Source organism: Dermacentor silvarum, chromosome 4, assembly GCF_013339745.2.
Source record: "Dermacentor silvarum isolate Dsil-2018 chromosome 4, BIME_Dsil_1.4, whole genome shotgun sequence".
Classification (NCBI taxonomy): domain Eukaryota; kingdom Metazoa; phylum Arthropoda; class Arachnida; order Ixodida; family Ixodidae; genus Dermacentor; species Dermacentor silvarum.
The window spans coordinates 11,456,383-11,479,912 of record NC_051157.2 but is presented as its reverse complement, the minus strand read 5'-3'; the positions used below and the strand labels follow the sequence as shown (position 1 = coordinate 11,479,912).

Here is a 23,530-nt window from a genome sequence, read left to right as displayed (position 1 = left end):
TTTGTTTTGTAGGTGACGGGTGCGAATGTCGCCGCAGCATAGTTCATCTACGTACACACCTATATATAGGCAGTGGCTGCTCGGCGTGCTCGGCCCTCCTCACTTTATCTTGCCCACTACCTCCTTTTTCTTAACGCACATTTTGTATAGTGAATGTGAAATAATTTAAAAGGAGCAAGATTTCGTCATTGCGTCTCGCGCCACTTATAAAAGTGCCTGAAAGCTTACACCACGCACGCTTCTCCGTCGGCACTTCTCTGCTTCAGCTCATTCGCTTCAGCGGGCTGCACCCGGAGCGGTGGAATGCAAACTTGCTGTTCCATTTTATACTGGCGCAGCATGTATACATCTGCATACGACACGCCCAATATACGCACTGCTCGCCTCATCTAGTGTCTGCTTTTATAAAGTATAGTTTGTACAGTGACGCAAGTTCCCGTCTGTCTCAGTGGCTTCAATCCTCAGGCAATCATCCAGTTTAAAACCGCGGTCTCGCTATGCCAGCAGTGTTCGAGTAACCGCGGTATGCGTCGGCTTCCGCCGCCTCTTCGGGCGCACCGCTCGCTGCGCCTTGTAACGACCTTCACTGCGCCGACGCCGTAACCCCGGTAACACCGCCAACGCTCTGCTCCCTTTCATTTCGCTCTCTCGCGCTAACAACGATAACGGCCAGCAGCGTTGCCGCGATTATCAGCGAGTGGAACACGAACGCCGGCGGCCTTGCGCTCACCGTCATGTTTCCCTGCGCCTACTTCGTGGCGAGCCAGGTGAAGCGATGCCTAGAAAAGAACATTCCGGAGTTGGTGCGAGTTCTGGAAGAAGGATTCCGTAGTCTCGCCTTGGGTCCCGAAGGTGGCATCCTGCAGCCGCAGAGGCACATCGTGCCTGTCAAGGGCCACAATGGGTGCGTTGCATTACCTGTCCTGTGCATTTTCTGTTTTACATGATAATATACTCACAACAGCGCCTAAATTGGGCCGATTGGTACGCGCTTGGGTTAAGAAAGAAACAGCGCTTCAAGAATATGACACCACAGCAGACGACAGCAGCGCTCGTGTGTGTCGTCTACTCTTGCCCAGATCTCAAGAGCTGTTTCTGTGTTCGTTGAAATCATTGCTGTTATACTCACTTATAATTACTACTATTGCTAGTCTTTGCCTGTCGCGCCAGAAACTGCATGAAATACGTCCGCTAGCTGCTATGCAATGTCGATATTTGAGGTTGATATGTTTTTTTTTTCGTTGTCTTAATTTCTTTTCCTTTATTTCTTTCTTTCTCTTTTTTTTTCTTGGAACGCTATTTCTTTACAAGAATTATGATAGGATTCTCAGAACGCTTCTAAGAATGTTATTTGAATATATTATTATCGAATCAGATAGCATATCTAGATTCGAACAATTGCTGAGATTAACCTAGAATTAGCTGTTGTTCTAAGTATCTTATATTTTCTCGAATAGTTGAATAGTCCGTATACTGGTATACACTGATAGATGACAAGCCGGTTTGACATGTCATTTGTGTTGCTTCAACGCGAATCGCTTGCCCATAAATAAAAATCCTTGCTATATATAGCGTAATCTTAAAGCTGTTTCCGAAAAGTTTGCAACATATTCGAAACAAAAAATATTTTTTTTAAATTGTAGAGAGCAATTTGGAACCGTCACAATTTCATTTGTAATCAATCTGGTTTTAAAAGTAACTATGAGAACGTCGTCATTTTTTTTAACGGAATGTGCCTTTGCCACACTGATTACGCAGTTGTCATCTGTTTCTCGAGGTTATTGTCATGGCGGCCGTGTCGCGATCAGTCTTTACTTTTTTTGTTATTTTTGTTGTGGAACTCACACAAGCTTAATAGTCCAAGTTCGTGAGAGCTCCATATTCCTCACTGCGATTTACGACAGAACGTAACAGTCAGAGCCGTAAGATGGGACTGCCTCGTTATTCACACGGAACGGTTAAAACACGGGCGCAAAGTCTCGTCTTTCAACGACCCTGTTGCTGGCTGAGAGACAGAATTAAATCGGCAGAATTAATCACTTTCGCACGCAGTCCAATTATTGTGCATATACAAGTATCTTCTCCGTGCTAGTCGCACGACAGTCATTTGGATTCCGTACCAAATCCGCGTCATGCCATATATATAACACATAAAATGTACTCGTATTTATTTTCAGTTGCATCAACATGCCATGTGTGACACAAAAGAGTACGGGAGAGGTAAAGCTAGGCGAGAGAGAGGAAGCTTTATTTGAAGAATAGCAGAGGCCAGAGGTTCTCTGTAGCCTGTTACTACGAGGAGTGATGATGATGAAGATATAGGCTATAAGGATGCGAGTTGCATACACATGCGTGTATATGGAGCGCCTATTCACAAATTTAACTCCAAGCCTGTGTACGAGGGTAAAGCACTTGTGGCGACACACTGCGCACAAACCGGCGCAGCCTCCGCCTCGCCACTTGCTAGCCCGGCGTGACACGGCTGCATGTTGCACCACGCCTCCAATAAGGGACAGCGCCACCGCAGCGTCACCGGAGGCTTACGTCACCGACGGCGGATGCCAAGCTCGAAAGATGCTTCCTTCGCTAACCGTTCGAGCGCAGCGGCGGTATGCTCGCCCCGCCGCTGCTACTACGCTAATAAACAGTCCTTATGTTTCATGTTGGGATGCGTGCTTCCATCGACACGGCATCCCACACACTGAACAATGTCCAGGATGGAGTTTCAACCATGTGTCCAGCGATGCAAGTCTCACGGACGATACATCAGGGTTCTTTGAGGCCGAATTGTCGAAGTCGCGGCATCGCGCTGCATGAACACATGGGCACGTCCACAGAAACTGACCTGTGTTACCGTTTAGAGCAAGTGCCCAAGGCCTGCACCCATAATGGGCAGGGCACTACGGGCAGCGGTAATGGGCAGCCGTAATGTAATCCGAGCACAGATAGCCACTGTAATGTAAGTTCCATATCACGTGCGGGATGTTTCGCGCAGGAAACAGCTGCATGCATGCATGAGTTAGAAACGTGCTCTTATTTGAGTGTACAACAGAACACGTTTCTCTCGCGTTGAAATCAAAGGCCAATGTGTGTCGTTGCTAGGATTAGCTGTCATATTGCTTTAAGCTTGGCGTTTTCGGTCGGCGTGAGCGCCTTACTCTAAGTAATAAATAAAGCAAGGATAACTGTGAGAGCTATGATACAAGCTATATGAGCAACGTCTGCAGAGGTCGGTCGTAATCGTTGGAAAGTCCGGTGGCGGGAAGTGTGCGCACGTGCCCTAAAACTAGCGGGGAAATCAGATTGTCCCGTAAGCAGTACCACCTGATGCCACGTGATGAAAAGCAGAATGCTAATTGAGGAGAGGCTTGGGGAGATCGAGAACCATGGCCTCTGTCCCGCTGCTCCACACCGCGAGGGTATCACAGAGAAAAGTCCGATGCTGTACGCGTGCATAGTCAGTTCACAACAGACGACACACACAATCTCAGACACATAAGCGCTCTTCAGGTTGGTTCTTAGTACCGAATGGTATGTTACCAACATAACACCCCCCCCCCCCCCCCCCATCCTTTTTGTGTGTGTATGTGTTTTAGATACCCCGCCTTCAGATACTGTAGGCATCGGGTTCACGCGAATAGAGATGATAGCCATCTCTTCACGTTTCTTGTCGTAAAAACCGTTATTTACGTAAACTCGCGTACTTCGGAATGCGCTTTATGGATTGTTTTCGTCGCCTATGACGACACAAGAATATAGGTAAATATTTGGTCAATTTTCATCAGAACTGACGGGGAAATATATATATATATATATATATATATATATATATATATATATATATATATATATATATAGGGTGTCCCACGTAACTTTAGCCAAACTTTAAAAATATGCAAATGTCACGTAGCTGGACAGAACCAAGGTAATGCTGTTTGCAGTCGCTTGGAGATACTCCGATTATTTTTTGCATTCCACATGATTACATAATAAGTCTTAATTAGTTAATCAACTTCTCAATTATTATACTGAGATGAAAAGTGTCAATGAGAAAATTGTAGGGCACTATGAAAAACTCTCGATACAGCTTTCTGTTGCTCAATGCGTGCAACATAAAAGTGTTTTTCCGAGAGTGAAAGAAGCCCGCGAATGCACGCAAAATTGCCGCGCGACTGGCCGCTCGAGGCACTTTGCGTGTATTCGCGGGCATCTTTCACGCTCGGAAAAACACTTTTATGTTGCATGCATTGAGCAACAGAAAGCTGTATCGGGAGTTTTTCATAGTGCTCTACAATTTTCTCATTGACACTTTTCATCTCATATAATATTGAGAAGTTGATTAAATAATTATGACTAATTATCTAATTAGGCGGAATGCAAAAATAATCGGAGTATCTCCAAGCGACGGCAAAAAGCATTACCTTGGTTCTGTCCAGCTACGTGACATTTGCATATTTTTAAACTTTGGCTAAAGTTACGTGGGACACCCTGTATATACACTTTACCGGGAGTCGAGAGAAGTTACTGTAGCTTTTAATCGAAAGATTCTATATCTGTATACAAACAGATAGGCAGTCTAGACTGTTGATTACTGAAAAACTGCGCTTACTATACACAACTGTGAGCGCCAAAGTTAGTTGTCGCACTACAACGTCATACGCGTAAACGGCGGCAAATACTAGCGTGTAATGTGTTAGTTGCAGAGCCGTGACGCAGGCGAACGTTACGAGGTGGTGCTATCGAGCTTTGGCGTTATGTGTCCCTTTCACCGCAGGGAGCTGCTGTCTATGCCAGCTTACATCGCGTCCGGCGAAGCACTGGCCACCAAGGTGATCACTAGCTACCCGAACAACAGGTCGCCCCTGCCAAGCATCCAAGGCGTTGTGCTCCTCTTCCATGCCGGCACCGGAGCCCTCAAAGGCGTAAGTTGTTTGCGTTTGTGTATACCTGGCTGGCGAAGCCAAATGACTGTGATGATCAAACATGTTCGGCAAACGTGGTTCTTTGACCCATTTCACTACGCCACCACTGTCGCAAAGCATGCTGGTGGTAGCAGTCCTGTAAAGGGATGAAGAGCACCTGTAGTAAGAATGGTGTAGATTGTGCCATGACAAACACGCTTAGCCATCGAGGTCGAAAGGCAAGGAGGCGAGAATGAGACGCTACGATCGAAGTGGATTACCCACCGTGGTAGCCCATGTGGCGATGGCGTTGGGCCGCTAAACTTGAGATCGCGCGTTCGATCCCAGCCACGGCGGCCGAATTTAGATGCATGGGGGCTAAATGCAAAAACGTACATGTTCTTAGTTGCACGTTAAAGAACCCCAGGTGGTCCAAATTAATTCGGAGTACCCAGCGTACTACGGCATGCCTCATAATCAGATCCTAGTTTTGGTACGTAAAAGCCCAGACTTCAATTTAATTTATTAGAAATGGAGATTGAGGAGACGCACCCCCTCAAATTCTCCCTCATATTCACAGGAAAACTCCACGACTGGCATTCCCTTCGGCGTTTTTCTCAATGCTACATATAGCCCATGTACAGTGGGAAAGTGACCGAGGAATGCATATACTGTCGCCATGGCGCCGGCAGGGCTTGCACTCTGAACGTGGTGAAATCGGTTTCGCTTTCACTCTTCCGAATGGACATTATTCCTGTAATAATCTCTTGTATACGTACCACACAACTAACTTGAATTTGTACATGGATATATTAAAATCTAGGCGTGAGCATCGCTGACAAAACACGGCACGGTCCATCTGCTATAGAGGTCTAATCTTGATTCGGCCCGGCTGTGATTTTCAGCGGCTAAGCGTAACGTCGTGGGTTCAATTCCCGCTCACAACGACCGTGTTCCTTTGGGAGTAGAATGCTCGAACCCTTACCTTAAAAAGGAAGCTCAGGTAGTCAAATTAATCCGGAATCCCCTACTACGGCGTGCGTCATAATCAGATCGTGGTTTCAGCACGTGAAACTCCAACATTTAAATAATTAATTAGCAAACGCGCACCTAACAATCGTGCCTAAGTATCCACTCAAATAAATGCATTGTGCACGTTATGATCAGCTATTAAGGCTTCGTTCGACCACGTTACCGATTAAGCTGGCGCAGCCCATCGTGGCCATATATACATACTACTGTGACGTTTTCGTGTGTTTTCTTTTCCCCAGATGATGGACGCAATAGAAATCACCGCCTACCGCACAGCTGCGGCGTCAGCCGTAGCTACTAAGGTACGTAAGCCTGCACTGCTTCTATAGCTCCGTTCGTAAAGCGGGGCTTTGTAAGCTCTGATTTGTGCGGAGTCCATACTTGTGCATATCTACGAAGCTATAGCTGCGCTTTGCCTCCTGTCTGTCATAAAGCAGATACAATATCGTGACAGCCTAAGAGTGCCATTGGCAAATACACCGCTGCCCGACTCAAATAAAATTTGTGTAGATGCTGCAGGCAATAACGTTTACTCATTACCGTGACGTTATCGTGGTGGCGAAATTATTTCGACATGTAGGCGCCTCTCAGAAACTGTTTTGGAGCACGGAACCACAGAGGGCAGACGCAATAAGGTTGTGTGGGCGGAGCATGTACTGAATCCTTACGCTGTACAACCGAGTATAACTAGCAGCACGGCCGCTCGATCAAAACCAGGGCGTTTTGTTCGAGTGGCCGTGCTTGCAGGCATCTATATGTCGATACAGCTGAAACTCCGTGAAATCGGAACGGCGATATCTGACGGAAGCTTAAGCATAAAATTGCACGCATTTTTCTTTTTTTTTTTTCTTCACAGAATGCACTTTCAGCGTTTGTGTTACATGCAACTCGTTTCGAGAAGAGGGTAACCTGTGAACTTTCTTTGTGAACACGAGACCAGCATAAATTGCGCAGCATCTGAACTAGTCGCCTCGTCGTCGCGCAGTACCTCGCCGCCGAGAACCCGAAGATCCTCGCAGTATTGGGCGCAGGGACGCAAGCGAAGAGCCACGTTCTCGTCATGACCACCATGTTTCGTTTTGAACAGGTAGGTGCGGACACCGGGTAACACAATATGCATGGTAAGAAGTGTTAGTGGTGAGAGGAAATGGGTATATATGTATACCTTTCTTTAGCATTATTAATTGGTGGTTCGGCTCACCGGTTGCTTAGTTTCCCACTTCAGAGGGGCGCCACATGCACATCGGCGCTGAAATCTAGACTTCTGATATGCGTCGCTCCAACTGAGATTGCCATTTACTTGACTAAAGACAACATTTATTTTATTAAGTAAACGCTGTAATCCCCGTACTTGCAGCAGAATCTTAGTCTGTATCGCAGAATGCAATGAAGGCGTTGTTACAGTATTTGAAGTCGACAGGTCTCCGTGACCGTCTGTCTGTACACGTGTGCTCCTTCGAATGCGTGCGCGACTGGTGCTCTCTCTCTCTCTTCTTTATCTCTTTTCAACCCATTACCCTTTCCCCCAGTAAAGGGTAGCAAACCGGACGGGCGCTTGGTTAGCATCCTTGCCTTCCCTTTCTCTCCCTCTCTTAGTCTGGGGGGAGGGGGGTTATTCAGAAATCAAACTCCATAGCAAAAAAAAAAAAAAAAAAAACGACAGCAAATTTTAATATATTTGGTGGTTATGATCCCAAAATTCAACAAAACAACAACAAATTCGTGTGGGTGCGCGCCATTGTCTAGATGTACCAGGAAAGTCTGACCGGACCGATTGATTCCTTCACAGACCTATCACACGTGCTGGAAAAAAAATTTTTTAGAACAATTGGATCCGTAGCTTCCTCCAAAAAAGAATATAAAAATATGACGCGGTGCTTTGCTGGCGCATATGTATACCATCATGTCTCCGTTGACGCTGCGTTTTTAAAACCACCATGAGCCTCTTTCTCGACGTGCTCAGCGCGCACCACGTGCTGCATTCGTCCGTCTGAAGCGCGTGGTTAATTCTCCGGAGCAGAGCAGCGCTTTTTGCATTTCGTGAACAGTGTCGCGGGGCCAGTAGCCGTCTCATGCGTTGATCTGTCGTGTTTCCTTTATTTTTGGAGAACCGGTACATGTTCAGCACATGCACTACAAGTGAGTTGTAAGGAAGCCCAGCATTTAGTGTTCAAAGAAAATAAGCAGCGCGTCCGTCTCTTTCAAAGCCATTAAGTGCTTTTCATCAGCGGAATAGAATGGCCTATGGAAAAAAAAAAAGCCTCTGTTCCACTTTCAATTGCGGGCACTAACTGCGCGACTGCATCCACAGGCTTCCCGTTATATTTTCTTTTCGTCTCTGGAAAAAGAAGTCGGGCGGTTTAGGTTTAGGTCATATCCGAAAGCGCCGTATAAGCGTTTATTTTAAACGGATAAACAGTTAACCAGCCTTGGTCACACATTAATTGCTTGCAATTCCATGGAGGAACATACGCACCGATCCGGCTTATAACATTAATAAACCCTCGAACGACTATACCGAAGCCACCAGGCAACGTGCCCTGTGCGCGCGGTGTGCAGCCATCATCCAGGCCGCTGTCTGTCTGTGGTTATGGAGCTGCTGCATGCCGAGCGGTAGAGTTACTGTACCTTTGGTAGCATATACAGTGACTCTACCGAGCGGCGTAGAATGTTCTGGCAGCTTCGAAGCTATGTAGACGGGTTATGACGAGATATATTTTTGTCCTTTGTATAGTCTTCCAGTGTTGAGGGCACAATATGGACCGCTCCACGGAGCTCGAATTCGGTGAGCTCACGCGCTCAATTAAAAAACAAGAAAGAAAACGGGAAAAAATGGCTTTTGTGCTGCGTGGGCTTAGACATTAACGGAACAGCACGTGCAGTGCGGTCCATTGTCAAAGTGAACACATGAGTCTAGAGCACGTGCGATTTTTTCACTCTGGTAAGTGTGTAATCATCCGCGTTTGCAGCAGATGACTTGTTGGTGGCGCTTGCATCTCTCTTCGCAGCTGTGCAGTGCATTGACACAGCTTCCGCCGGCACTTGCAGCTGGAGTTCCAGTAATGTGAGAGCCACATATTCGAGGAGGCGTTCCTTCCAAAAGTGTATCGCACTTGTATACAAGCGTTATATACGATGTTTCCAGATGTTCCACGAACTAGCCTAACGTTAAACTATTCACATGATCAGTGGTCCGATAAGTTTAGAAACGAACCGTACTTACCGTATCATTTCCGTGTCCCCAGTATCCAAGGCTGTGTGAAGTTGAGGGATTCCTATTTGAGGCCCAAACTGGCTATTTGAGGACAAAAACATACAGATGCAAATATTCGCAACAGTATCAGGCATGAACTTCCTGCAGCAAAAGTCCTGAGACGACTCAGCACATTGTAATAAAATGCTAAGAAAATTAAACCTCCCGTCCATTCCGTGAAGATGGTTGAACAGCGAAGCTGTGTTAGTTACACCGAGTGTTACATGTGCATGTCTTGCACGTGATGCAGTTGCGTAAACACAAGTAAACACAGATCTACAACACGAACCTACATTGAAACGTTGCGAGGCGAAAAGAGGCAGCGACTGGACGAATGTCCAGTTGCCGAGTGTCCAGTTGTCAACCTGCCGAGCCGCCGCCCGAGTGCATCGGCTTGAGTCATGGACACCGTGCGCGTTCGGCGCGAACGCGAGGAAACCGGACGGCGTCGGCAGCAGCTCTGCGCGATGCGCGTTATCCGAAAGTAGTAAGGAAAAGGTTGCGGTAAGGAAAAGATGCATGTTTCTGCAGCCCTTATAGGAAGCATGGCTCAGCATCTGAGGGGTGGGAATGATGGGAGAGAAAGTAGGAAGAGAGGTAGAAGGGGGGGGGGGAGGGTAGTAGTCCGCGTCTTTGTTGCAGGCAAGATACCTAAATTTACTACAGTGCAAGTATATTCTAGGCACTGTACCTTTACTGCCGTTCAGCCAGCATCGAGTCAGCAAGGTAGTTGAGCACTACCCTGAACACCCCGCTGAGACTACGGGCTGGAAAAAGGAGATCCTTGCCGGGGAGGCTGCTGGCAGGCCTATGCAGCGTAGTTGAGCCACCATGGTGGTTCGGTGTGGGTTTAGTGCGGGGACAGAAACACAGGAGATGCTCTAGTGTTTCGTCTGCCCCGCACTGTGTGCAAGCTGGCGAGGCTGTTCTGCCCAGGAGGAAGATCCTGACGGCTGTCCAACAGCAGCCAATTCGTAGGCGGTAGCAGAAGGGATCGCTCCCTTCTTGTCAGTCCCCGGTCTGGCAGCAAAGTCGGGGGACTCCGCCTCGCCACGCGTGCATCGGGGTGGCAGCTAAGCAGCAGTCGCTGTAGGGTACTCCTGGAGTAGTCCGAGGCGACGACTGCCAGGCTGAGTGACGTGTCCATGTTGTGTGCCCCCTGGCATCGACCTCTTCATTACCAGGGATTCCGACGTGCGCGCGCGTATACAGTGCAAAGAGACATCGGTGCCACTGGCTCGGTGGGCGTGAGGCTTACTCACCAAGAGGGCCGTAAGGCTTACTTACCTCCAGGCCGGAAGACACACGGCCTGGAGTACAGCCATCGAGTCGCTGGCCACTGCCACAGGTACACTAGGGGGGTCCGCTGCCAGCAGGTCCGCGGCCAGGTGGAGGCCCGCCATCTCAGCAGCGGTGGAGCTGGCCGAGAAGGAGAGTCGGCAGGTTGATGCCCTGCCGAGCGCAGGGGCGACACATGCTGCAGTGGCTGAACCAGTGCCGGAGAGGACTGAGACATCCGTGAAGACGAGGAGTCTTTCCGCCAGCTCATCCTCCAGCTTGGAGGTGCCTACCTGCAGGAGGGTGCAGCTGGCTGAGCGGCGCTTTGAGTGTCCCTCCAGCGAGATAGAGACAACCAAGGGCCTCTCCTAGCTGTGTATGTGTGTGTGTGTGTTAGGGCGGGGGGGGGGGGGGCAGTCGCACCACAGGTGGTACCTGGCCGATCACTTTCTGGTAGATCTCGACTAGGCTCCCCATTCTAGAGGAGGGTCGGCTCGCGAGGTGGGTTAGTAGGGGCTCCCCGTCAGAGGCGTGGGCCATCTTGTCGATGTGTAGCAGGCCGTGCTGCTGCAGTAGGAGAGACAGGGGCCACTCTCTCACCTCTGCAAGAGTTGCCGCTACCTGCGAGAACCGCGGCAGCCCCAGCACGCTCCTGGTGAAGCCTCGGTGGAGTTGCTCCAGATGTCTCAGCCGTGTAGGTGAGAGGGTGCTCAGTGGCAGGGCGTAGAACAGACTGGAGGTGGCGGCTGCAGAATGCAATCGCAACGCCCATGATGGGGAGAATCCTCGGCCCCTCGGGAACATGCTTTTCACCGCTTTCTGGACCCTCTGAACCGGCGCCACCGCAGCCTTCACAGCAGGCGTCCAGGTCAGCAGGTGATCGATCTGCAGTCCGAGGTAGGTGGCCGTCCTTTGCCAGGGTATTCTTGTGCCACCTATGACGAGACAGGCAGCACGGCGTCGAGTCTCCTGCCCGGGGTGTACCAGAAGGTCATGGCTGGGGAGACCGGCAGCCACGGGTACAAAGGTGGCCCACAGAGGCATCTAGGGCCTCCTGGTGGCAGGTGCGGACAGCAGGAAGATTTCGTCGTGGGCTGCTGGTCCACAGGGCGATGTCATCAGCATACACGGAGTAGTGCACAGGGGAGTGCCGGCCGTTCGGGATGGTTGAAGGCAGGCGTGCGAGAGCCACGTTGAATAAGAAAGGGTTCAACACGGATCCCTGAGGCACGCCTGCCGTGACCGGTTGCGGAGAGCTCTGTGCACTGCCCACACGTACGCGGAAAAACCGGCCAGACAGGAAGGCGCGCACGAAATGCCCCATACGTCCAGACGCACCCAGTGCATCGAGGGAGTGCACCACTAACGGATGGGGCAGACCATCGAAAGCACTTTGAACGTCCAGAAGGACAAGCAGCGCGGTCTCACCCTCGATCCTGGCCTGCTCTAGTGTCGAGATGACATCGCCGATAGAATCAGCAGTGCAACGGCGGCTTCGGAAACCAGTCTGCTGCTCCAGGAATAAGCCCAGCACACTGGAGATCTATTCCAGGTGGGCCAGGACCATGCTCTGCATAACCTTGCAGGCTGCAGATGTGAGAGAGGCAGGCCTGTACGACGATGGAGCTGTGGCTGGCTTACGTGCCTTCAGTATTGGCACAACGATGGCAGTGAGCCAAGACTCGGGGAGCTGGCCATTGCTCCAGACAGCGTTGAAGCAGTCTAGGAGCCGGGCCTTCTCAGCGTCCGCCAGGTTGCGGAGCATCTGGAAGGTTATCCCATCTGCTCCCGGGGCGCTGCGCCGTCCGGAACGGTCGAGGGCCTTCGTCAGCTCGTGGAGCTGGAACGGTTCGTTACACAGTGCCGCCACACGATCCATGGTCCAGGCTGGGTGGAGGGTGTTGTGCTGGGTTGCTCGTCTCACTATGTTCGTGGGATGGGGAGGCGGGCCAGGGGGTCGGGAGGCGAAGTGGCTGGCCAGGAGGTTTGCCAGTGCCGTCTCTGTCAGCCCCATGGAGACAGTGACCGCCAGGATGGGCTGTCGGAGGCTTGAGCCCTGCAGCAGTGATCGTAGCAGGCGCAACGTTGTTGAGCCGCTCATGGAGGAGGAGATAGAGCTGGAGACTCCCTCCCAGCTCTGCTGACGGCGCTGGTTGGCGTGGCGTCTGCATACTGCGTCCAGCCTCCGTTAGGTGGTCCAGCCCTTCTGGTCAGCTGTGCCATTCTGCCCTCCGCCTCGAGGCTTGTAGATTCAGCTGCCTGAGGTCAGGAACAGGGCGTCCTGGCTGCACCCGCGTCACAATGGTGGCTGCTGTGGCGCTATTGCTTATGTGCTGCTGGCAGTGGCCATCTGCTGGGTCAGCTGTGCAGTGTCTCCTGAAGAGAGTCCAGTTCACCGTGGAGCACACCCTGCACCGGGGGGCCCAACCAGCGTCAGGAGAGAGGATGACATGGAAGTGATCTGAACCCCAGGTGTGTGGGCATACTGTCCAGGAGTACTCACAGCGTTCAGTCGCGAGACCAAGGTGTATTGCCGTGCGTATACACCTCGTCGGACGGAGATCAATGATCTCTCCGGTGTGCAGGATCAGGAGACCTGCACGCAGGCTGACGTCCGCGATGGCATGACCGCGAGTGCAGCAACGACATCCGCCCCAGTCTGTGTGGTGGGCATTCATGTCGCCGTACAGCAGGAAGTCTTTTCCTAGGCGGCTTGCCAGTGGGAGGCGGCTGGTGGCATCCTATACGCGGAGGGGGCGGATGTATATGCTGGCCACCGTGGTGTCGCAAGAGCCAATGCGGACAGTAAACAGCAGCACTCCACCGCGCCTCCGGCTAGGTCGTCTACGGGAACCACAGCGTGGGGGATCCTCGTTCGCACGAAGATGTCGCACCGGGCCACTCCCTGGACATGTCCCGCCGTCAGGCAGGGTGCCTCATTGCACGACTCCAGTATACATGCTGTGGTGCTTGGGTATCCCACATAACCGGGCAGGCGAAGAGCACCGGCAGTCATGTACACTGCCTGCAGGGCGAGCACGTCATAGTCCTCCTGTAGGAGATGCAAGCACAGCTCCGCGTGCCACCGCCGTAGTGAGTTGGCGTTCCACTGCAGAACCCGAGGACGTCGGCTGTTCCCTCGGCTGCTAGCCATGGAGGTTCCTGTCTCCCTGCAGTACCCCAGCCTGGACGCGTTATTCGAAAGGGCACGCCGCACAGAAACACCTTCTCTTATATCCATCGCCTCTCCTTGCGCCCAGCGCAGCCTCTCATTCGTCGCCTCCTTCCCCAGCGGGCCTCTGCTCCTCTGCTGATCACGTGACCTGCCCTCCCCCAGCGCAGCTCTCATCCTCTCCTGGTCACGTGACCTGCGTGACACCGGTGGACGGACGGTGCTGCCTCGACGTACAAAAGCTCCGCTGTTAATATTCACTCAGTCAGGACCCTAGGGATAAAAAAATAAAATTGTGGGGTTTTACGTGCCAAAACCACGATCTAATTATGAGGCACGCCGTAGTGGGGGTGCTCCGGAAATTTGGACTACCTGGGGTTCTTTAACGTGCACCTAAATCTAAGTACACGGGTGTTTTCGCATTTCGCCCCCATCGAAATGCGGCCGCCGTGGCCAGGATTCGATCCCGCGACCTCGTGCTCAGCAGCCCAACACCATAGCCACTGATCAAGCAACCACGGCGGGTGACCCTAGGTATGGTGCACCTTCCAGAAGCGCCAGGGTTCACATCTAATCAGAGCGTTAACTGGTCATATAAGCGAGATACTCTTAAGTATCGGTGAAAAAAAAAAAGGCAAGGAAGAGATGGAGACGAGGTCGTTACAGGCATTGGTAAGATTAAAATATAAAGGTAGGCAAAATGCGGCCATTAAAAATCGTCATAGAATTTAAGGGGACTGCAGCACGTGGTCTCACTTCCAACACTTGGGAAGGATGACCCATTTATCCGAACGCGCCTTTCTTTAAAGCGAAGCTTTATAGGCTCATAAGTGTCGGCGGTGGTGGTGGTGTCACGCTGAAAAGTGGGCCGAACCTGGTGATGGTGCAGAAACGGTCCAAACTCAATGGCCCCTGTGGGCTCGGGGACCTGTAAAGCGCCCTTGGAATACCCTTGTCACACGTGTGACCCAAAGAGACAAAATCAACAGCCCTTCCCCTGTCGAGAAAATGGGGGTAAGCGAAGCTTGTCGTCCGATTCTAGCGTGAGAGCTTCCGAAGCCCAGGCGAAACGTCAGCGAAGAGCCGCCGACCCTGAGTTTAGCGCAAACGAAGAGGAACGCCTGCGGCAGTGTCGTCTTTCCACAAGCTTCGCTTACCCCCATTTTCTTGAGAGGGGAAGGTGGTGGTGGTGGTGGTGAAAACTTATTTATTGGCCCTAAAATTGCTGCTGAGAGACTCCGGGGGTCGGAGGTTCTTGACTTGCGGTGGGGGGCCCTCAGTCCAGGGCTCCGCTTGCGGCTGCCGCTCTGCGAGCTCGGTCAATCCAGGCTCTCGCTGGGCAGCAGCTCTTCCCATCGCTCCGTTGTAGGGTGTTGTATGGGGGGTACGGCAGTGATAGCCTGACATGCCCACGTGATATGATATAAGGTTGCTTTAGCTGATCACCACGGGTAGCGAGGAGGGTATGCCGTGGGATGTATTTTACAGAGGATGTGCAAATTGGGATTTGATTTGTCTCCAGCTGACCGATTCCTCTTTATTTAGTGTTCGGTGTGGTGGGGAATAGGTTCTCCTAAGTCCTCTATAGTGGTTTAGAATTGCCGAGTAGTCGCACGGGACGGGTTCCTCAGGGGAGCAGTTGGCGGGTGCTCGGCTCGTGTATCCTCGAGCTACCCTATACGCCGCCTGGTTTCCCTCCAGCCCCATGTGACCCGGGGTCCATATGATCCGATGCTGAATTGGGTAAACGGCTATGAATTTCTTGTTCTTTTTTTATCGGAAACTGTATGATGCACATATTGACGATAACGGGAGCATGGCAGTGCATTAGTTGTGTGCATTCGTTGACACGATCAAACGCGTAGCGTTCCCTGCATGGTGGCACAAGGACAGGCCAGGAGGCACGTTGTGCACAGTTAGTTAAAAATCTGATGTTCGCGTTCTCGGCCAGTGGTAACGGAAGCAAAAAGGAGGTAGATATATGCTGCTCGGGAGGCGTACACACTGGAAAAAACAAATATCTTGCAAGGCTTAGTCCGCCTCATAGAGTTTCCTAACAGAGCGAGACACGGGGCAAGAAAGTAGACGACACAAGAGCTACATATCCGATTATCCGCAAATACAATAAAAGCCATAGAAGTTGGCGCTCAGAAAGCAACGTTGAAAGCACTAAAACGGGAAGTCGGGCGTATACAGGTTATTTACACGCAGGCACAAGAACGGTGGAGCAACGGAACTAACGACAAGAAGTGCCGCTTCTTCTGTCAGGACATTTTTCTGAGTTTTCCTGGAATGGCATAGCAGGGTTCTTTTTTTCTTTCTTTAATTGAAATATGTTGCCAACCAGCACATGAATGAGAGTGTTTAAAAGGGTGCAGGCCTATAGTACAGAAATCGTCGCAGTTGCTTATAGAACTCATCATCCATGAGCCAATGTGTATTATACCTTCCAGTTTAATCAGTCCGAATAGCAGCTCTTGGAACATTCTCCCGTGTACTCCTCGTTCCTAGGCGGAGTCGCAACAGGTGTATGTTGCATATGCTGGAGCAGATGTCTATGTACTGCAGTTAGCTATAGGGTTGCGAGAGAGCTAGGTCATCCCCGGGCCTGCCAAATCCTCAACCCTTCCGTGCATAATGACGGCAGGTGCGGATCTGGAACCACCGCGAGTCGTCGGCAACGTCTCTCGTGCAAGAGCTCGCCGCCCACGGCATTTCTGCGCGCTACGAAGCCTCTGCCGAGGATGCCGTGCGCGACGCCGACGTAGTCGTCACCGCCACCTCGTCTCCAAAGCCGGTCCTGCAGGCCGGCTGGCTCAAGAAGGGCGCCCACGTCAACGGTGCGTACGCTCTCGCATACGTGCGTACGCACTCAAGCCGCCCGTAAGCGAAATTATATATACGCGATGCACATTGCGTACAGGGTGAGAACTTGGTGTCGTTAACTTCTTCATGCGTCACTCTTAAAGCGGTCCGCTTAATTCGATTGCGTGCGAGTGCCCCACCAAATCCGAAATGCTTCAGTACAACTTTGTCGGACGAGTTGGTTAAATTATGTTAAGATAATGGGATCCTGGCGCGAAAAGAAGTTGAAAAAAAGAATAAATTCGACGATGGCTAGCTCCCTGTCATTGTCGCGTTTCTTGTGTATATTGCTTTCGGACTCGTATTGTATGGGCGATTTTACCAATCGTTCAGTCCAACTGCCTGAAGTCGATAGTTGCTGACTGCGCAGGGTTCACACAAAGCAATAAATTGTCTTCCTGACATCGAGCGATCTCCAGTTTTCTCTGGGAGGTAGCTTTGTTTCAATCATTGTGCGTCAAGCACCGAGACAAATATTAAGTCTAGCTGGCGAAGCATTCACTATACGATCCTGAAAATCTCCCCGCATTCGTGTTGATCCACACAGGCGCTGAAAATGTCGCAATAGAAGATTCGACGTCATAGAGGACAGCCGACCTTCCAGGGAAACGGGCGATGTTCATCACTTGCACATCGACGGAGCACAAAAATCCCTCGACGCTCCGGCGATCTCGCAGGCGATGCTGTACCGAGCTTTCTTGCCTTCAGTGGAAGCCGAACTGAAGCCAAACTTTTCAAGTTCGCAGCCGAGGCCTGAAACCGATGACGTCAGGCTGACGTCACAAATTCCACCGTACTTTCGTGCAATTATTGATAAACATTAACTATCTCCAAGCAGGTCGACGTACGTTGCCAAAAACTATTTGACATCAACGATGAGCTGGTACGGGTATTTCGAGGAGGCGTTGCCACCAGACATTTGTTTTATTTTATTTTTCTGCCATTCCTCGCTACATATCAACCCTCTGCTCACGTTAAGACCAGCCTATTCGCAATTAAAAGATATGTGTAAAAATACTGGACGTATATGCTTTACTACACTATTAGGTTGCTCTGCACAAGATAGCCAATCTGCCGCTCACGGCACCGTCCAGTTGAGTGCATATATGCTTGCAAACATCCAGCCAGGAAGAGACAGTGACAAGGATGGAAGGACAGCTCATGTCCTTCTGCCTTATTTCTACATCTAGGGCGACGGCCGCCATCGTGTGTGGGTCAAACGAAATGCACGGGGAAGCGCGCTTGCAGAATTTCTCATTTCCGTCATTAGCGGCACTCCACCGTGCCCTTAACAGAAATAAAGTCAGGGATCGTCGTTCGAGGACGTGCTCACGTCTAGGTGTCTGCACTCTCACGCAGCGGTGGGCGCTCCGCGTCCCGACTGGCAGGAGCTCAGCGAGGAGCTGATGCGCCAGGCGGTCGTCTACGTGGACAGCACCGAAGGCGCACGCACTGAATCCGGTGACGTCATCATATCCGGAGTAAGCAGCATGTGGACGTGGGCGCTCTGGGAAAACATTTTGCCTCTATACCGATAAAGACAGAGTTCAGCGAATGCTGAAGGTGTCAACCCTGCTACATGAAATGCCTGCTGCTTCCTATTGAAAGGCTATAGTATAGCATATCCCCCTTCCAATGTCTTTATAACGAATAGGCTTTTGCGCAGATTAGTAAGGTGGAGAAAGTTTCGTCAAAAGAACATTATCATTTACCCGAGAGTGGCGCTCGGCTTCCTTCGTAGCCGTGCAATGCATTTCTCCGCAAAGTTCGGGCATTAATATCTCGAAACTGGTGTCATATCCCGAGAATTCGTTCCAAGTGGATCCGCCTTGGGAACTCCACGGCTGGAATTTGTAAATTGGAATATGAGCCATAATTATGGTAATTAGTTAAAAACTTAATTTGTGAACTTTCGTTAGTTGATTATGCATTTCAATTTTTTTTTGCAAGTAATGTGCGCCCCTTCGAGTAGACCAGCGCAAGATCTAGATTTATGCTATCTGCCACAGGAAACCTTTAAAAAATTTTGAACGTAAATAGTGTATTACATTCTGAAACATATATACGCGAGCAGCAGTCGAAACACTGGAATGTGCGACGAGTCATCTATAAATAGCCGACGCGCTTGACCCGTAGATGAGATTTCGACGATCGACGGCTGTGCTCGTCGCTATATCGTTGTGTCACAAGTTCGTTAGTCACAGTATCTACTGTCTGGTTCTTCACCGTCACTACAACGTGACAATGTACGGGGTGACCATTTCCAAGTTTTACGGAATTTTTAAGAGCCCGCCGTGGTAATTTAATCGCGATGGTGTTGCGCTGCTAAGCAGGAGAACGCGGAATCAAATCCCGGCACGGCAGCCGCATTTCGATGAGGGCGAAATGCGAAAACGCCCATGTATATTTAGGTGCACGCTAAAGAACCCCAGGTGGTCAAAATTATTCCGGAGTTCCCCACTACTGCGTGCCTCATAATCAGATCGTGGTTTTGGCGCGTAAAACCCCATAATTTAATTAATTTACTTTAATTTTCTTTAAGTCGCCTGTTGCAGATAACATTCATTGAGCTGGATTATTCATAGAGGCGGACATTACTCGCACAACAAAACGAAACACATATGCAACTAATTAAGAAAATTCACTAATTAACTTCTTAATTAATCGCTTCACAGCACATATTGCAATTTACGAATTGTAGCCGCTGAGTTTGCCAGGCGTATCCACTTGTAATGAATTTCAAGGATGACACGAGTTTGTAGATATGCGCCATCAAACTCGCCGTAAAAATGCGCTCTTGTTCCTTTTACCTTTTTAATGGGAGTCTGCGGATAGGGATTCTTGTGACCGAGTCGAATACGAATTGAATAGTGCCAGAAGCGAATCGACTATCGAATACTTTTCGAATAGTTTGCGGATAATGAATACCGCCGTTATCACAATATTTATAAAACGAACTTAATTCACATCCGAGTATGCCTAAAGATAGCCAGTTTACATATAGTACGTTATGAAGCGTTGTTTATTAAAACACAAACGGAGCACTAGGAGCAAACATTTAGTTTCTTCGCATGCACAGGGCTCGTCAGAGAAGTCGAATGATCGCTGTACAGCCTGTAGAGTATGGCTACCTAACTGGTTTCGCCTGCTCCACACGCAAGCTTTCATGTTTTGTCTGTATACTATGCCCGCGGGGATGAAAATTTACCCTACTTTTGCTCCAATTTTATGTTTATTTGGGCACAGTTGACGTTCTGAGATGTTCGAAAAGTATTCCCAAAGTATTCGCATTTACGAATAGTGACTATATTCGATTCGAAGACCAAATCAAATAGGACACTGTTCGATTCGTTATTCGAAAGTGTCGAATTTCGCACACTCCTACTGTTTAACAAAACGCTGCTTTACGCATTGATACAGAAAAGTAGCCGGAACGCCCATGTATTTCGCCCCACACTTTGGGAAATATCTCGAAACTGTTCCTGGAAATATCTCGAAATTTCCAGGAATAGTTTTTTTTTTTTTTTTTGTTACCTGTGTTTGAGACGACGTTGCTACCCGGGGACGGCGCCGACTACTGGTATTTTTCCGTTAAGTGACCGATGTGCAGCAAACAACCAAAATATTTCAAGCAGAGAAGAGAGAAAGGAATTATTCAGTGAGAAGAGTTTATATATATATATATATATATATATATATATATATATATATATGTGTGTGTGTGTGTGTGTGTGTGTGTGTGTGTGTGTGTGTGTGTGTGTGTGTGTGTGTTTCACATGCGCACACAACATACACAGGTAGAACTGTTCCGGAACCGTTAATGAGTTTTCCATTTCTCCAAATTTTGTTCAGGCTGATATCTTCGCCCAGATTGGAGAGGTCGTGCTGGGTACAAAGGAGAACCGGCGCTCCGACACGACAGTCTTCAAATCGCTGGGTAAGCTGTTTCTTAATTCAAGCGGCACTGTTGCTTACATCTCGCACAATAGACGTGTCTGCGAAAACCGTAAATTTCGTTTCCCTGTCTTTTTCCTCCATAGGCATGGCGATGGAGGATGTTCTGGCAGCTGACCTTGTCTACCGTCACTTAACGAATGATAAGATCTGAATAAAAAAAGGGGGGGGAGAAAGGGAGCAACAAAAGGAAGCTGGCTGTATACGTACCGTACAGAACGGTCTGATCAGCTTAATAAGGCGCACCTGTTGCATACGAAATAAAGTAACGCAGTACTGCAATATCTGAAGCATTTCTTGCAATATCCGTGGGCATGTATATATAAAGTCAAAGCAATCGATTCTGGCTAGCTGTAGTGTGTATACGCTGTTGACGTCGCCAGAACCAATGCATGTTGGAAGTTCATTAACGAATTCCACTATACTGGTAGGAGCTCACTTCTCGCGCCAGCCTAAATCAACTTACGTTCACGGGACTCCTTAGAACACACCAAGTTTCTAACACACGTGCCTGCACTGGCTAGATTCCTCTATTGCACTCCGTTCTCCATCTGGGCTGTCCAGACCCGAGACAACAGTACTTTGCCTATACTGCGTCTTCGCGTTGCTTTCACAAATCATTTGCTTTCCGCATCCGAAGGGAAGACGGTGCATGCTTGTGACGACTGCGGCAACGAGGGTACTACCGAGCATGTTCTTTTGCCGTTGTCCTCGATAAGCACACACAGGCGGTCGCTCGCGACCGCGTTGGCCCGTCTCGACGACCGGCCGCTTTCGGGGTGGACCATCTTGGAATGCCGGCCTATGCGAGCGTCACCAGAAGTTGGTCAAGGAGCTATTCATGGTAGTGAATATCTTGGACACTGACCACTGAAGACAGCCAACGTGTGTTATTGTATATTTGGTAGCATCGATGAGCGTTCCAGCTGGCGTACGCGCACATTCGTTATTTTTATTCGTTCTTATCTCTCGTCACCAGGCGCGACCTTGGTATAAAATCCTTGCCTCTCCTTCAAAGTGTTCTCCCCAGTGTTGCTGCAACTGTTACGTGTAACCCGCCTGAGCCTTGGCAAGAGCACTTTTCAATCACGTATGCGTATGTAAATGTACATTTCATTTTGTAATAACAGCATTATCTACAGTAATAAAAATGTGTTTCTGTCTTAAAGAGCCCCTCACCAGTTTTCGCCATTGCAGACAAGCCCGGTGCGCACATAACACGGTGGCCAGCACATGTGCAAAATATCGCACAGCTCAAAAGCTAAACTAAAGCCCGCGCGTCCTCATTCTAAGAGCAACTGCAGCCCCCTTGCCCACAGAGGTGACTACATATCAATAGTCTCACCTGCAGCCCATAAATGGACAGCACGAAAGGAGATTTCCATGAAACGCGGAGCGCGGTAAACCGCCCCCAGAAGTGCGCAGAGCAGCGATAGTGGAACAGAGAAAGGAAACGGAGGATCGCGACGTAGACGTGACGTGAGCTTTCGGTTCCCATTTGTTATCGCTTCCTATCCCGTTATTGTGCGCTTCTCTCGTCCTAATTGACAATTTACTCATTATAGCTCTAAGGTAACCTGTCATACATGGGCCAAGGCAGGGGAGGAATCTTGTTAAGCGAGGTGCTGCGCGATACAAACATGGACTAGATGAGAGAAGCGTAGCACCTTGCTTAACGATGTACGACCGACTCGCCCAACAACGTGCACTATCGAGGAATCTTGCTTGCGCACGCTGCTCGAGGCAGTGGGAGAGAACCTCTGCTGCGGAGAGGGCAGTTCGTCTCCCTGTATATAGCATCGCCTCGATACATTTCGTTTGCTTCTATCTCGGCCATTACTAAATATTTTTCAAAAATTATTGCTCTATATGGAAAGCTCCCTGGGCGTCACTTTACAACTTCTAGCGTTAAGCCAGATTTCCGACAGGTGCTGACCGTTTAATAGCTCTTCTGTTCGGCAGTTGACATTCGCTATATGTGTACGCGAAACGAGTTCGCCTCGCATGCATAGTTGAGGTCGTCAGTTAAAGCGCGGCAATTCTTTCCGAGAGGCAACGAGAGTTCTGTCGCCTGCTGCCAGTGCTTCAGAAAAATGACGCTACATGTGCTGCGCGTTCTCAACTTGGTTTTTCACTAGCATTTTAAACATCGCGTTATGACAGCGTACTAAGTTTCAACACACAGACCTAAAAAATATCGATGGAAACAAAGTGGGAATTTACGAATCACTTTTGTTCTAAATAAAGAAACGTAGGTAGTTGGCCCGCGGATTGCCCACGTATACGAGCGCAGCACTTTCTCAGCGTGACTTTCTTCGGGACGTCACATAGCTGAAACGGTACGATGCGATAAACGCCGCATTGCGAAGAAGATAACATAAAATAAAGCGAGATTTTCTCGCCAGAGCACATCGTGCTCGAGACTGCGAGGAATGTCATGGTGACGCCTGATTAGCGGGACGGGCGACATCGCCCCGCGCTGTTCTGGCGTTGTCTGACTACCGCTATCCGTCTTCGCCAACGGCCGAGGCGGCAGCAGCGGGGACTTTGCCGCGCTAACCGAGCGCTTGCACCGTCGCGAGGTCTACGAGACCGCGAGCAGAGTTTGAAGAATGTATTTTGGGGACGTTTTTGCTACTCGCCCGCCGTTCCGAGCAGCCGTTTCACCCGTCGCCTCCTGTTTTCCAGCTCAGCGTCGAGATATTTGCGTGCTGCGCTACGAAGGCCGCAGCCGCTGTCAGGCCAATCGTGAGAGAGCTCCCCCCACGCCCAGTGTATTCGTCCGCCAAGGGATCCCCCATCTATTCAGCTATAACCGTTCAAAAAACACCTGGAAGCAATAACAGAAAAGCTGAAATGCGCTTTCTGCAGCCTTATAACACCTATATATTTTTTCTTGACGTACGGAACTGGGTTTAATAGACTGAGAGGGACGGTTTACATTCTGTAGCGTAGGAATAAACGTAAGGTGGCTCGCCCTCAGGGTAAACTGCACTGCACAGAACTACTCGTCTGCTACACTTCGACCGAGTCTTCGAAGCAGACGACGGAACCCGGGGCGAAGCATCGTCGTCT

General features: G+C 49.8%; 1 protein-coding gene across 1 annotated transcript; it reads left to right on the top strand.

The window, feature by feature from the left end:
* The first annotated feature begins 583 nt into the window (after nt 1–583).
* LOC119449445 (ketimine reductase mu-crystallin) lies at nt 584–20,737 on the top strand. The gene is made up of 8 exons (XM_037712618.2): nt 584–904; nt 4,775–4,922; nt 6,173–6,235; nt 6,919–7,020; nt 16,284–16,476; nt 17,861–17,982; nt 20,354–20,438; nt 20,542–20,737. Exons 1-8 carry the CDS (start codon nt 735–737, stop codon nt 20,607–20,609), a joined length of 951 nt encoding a protein of 316 aa, XP_037568546.1. The 5' UTR covers nt 584–734; the 3' UTR covers nt 20,610–20,737.
* The last annotated feature ends 2,793 nt before the right edge of the window (nt 20,738–23,530 follow it).

Coding starts and splice junctions, on each gene's coding strand:
- LOC119449445 (XM_037712618.2), top strand. CDS start 735: ATGTTTCCCTGCGCCTACTTCGTGGCGAGCCAGGTGAAGCGATGCCTA. Junction 16,477..17,860: donor GAAGGGCGCCCACGTCAACG/GTGCGTACGCTC, acceptor ACTCTCACGCAG/CGGTGGGCGCTCCGCGTCCC. Junction 17,983..20,353: donor GTGACGTCATCATATCCGGA/GTAAGCAGCATG, acceptor AATTTTGTTCAG/GCTGATATCTTCGCCCAGAT.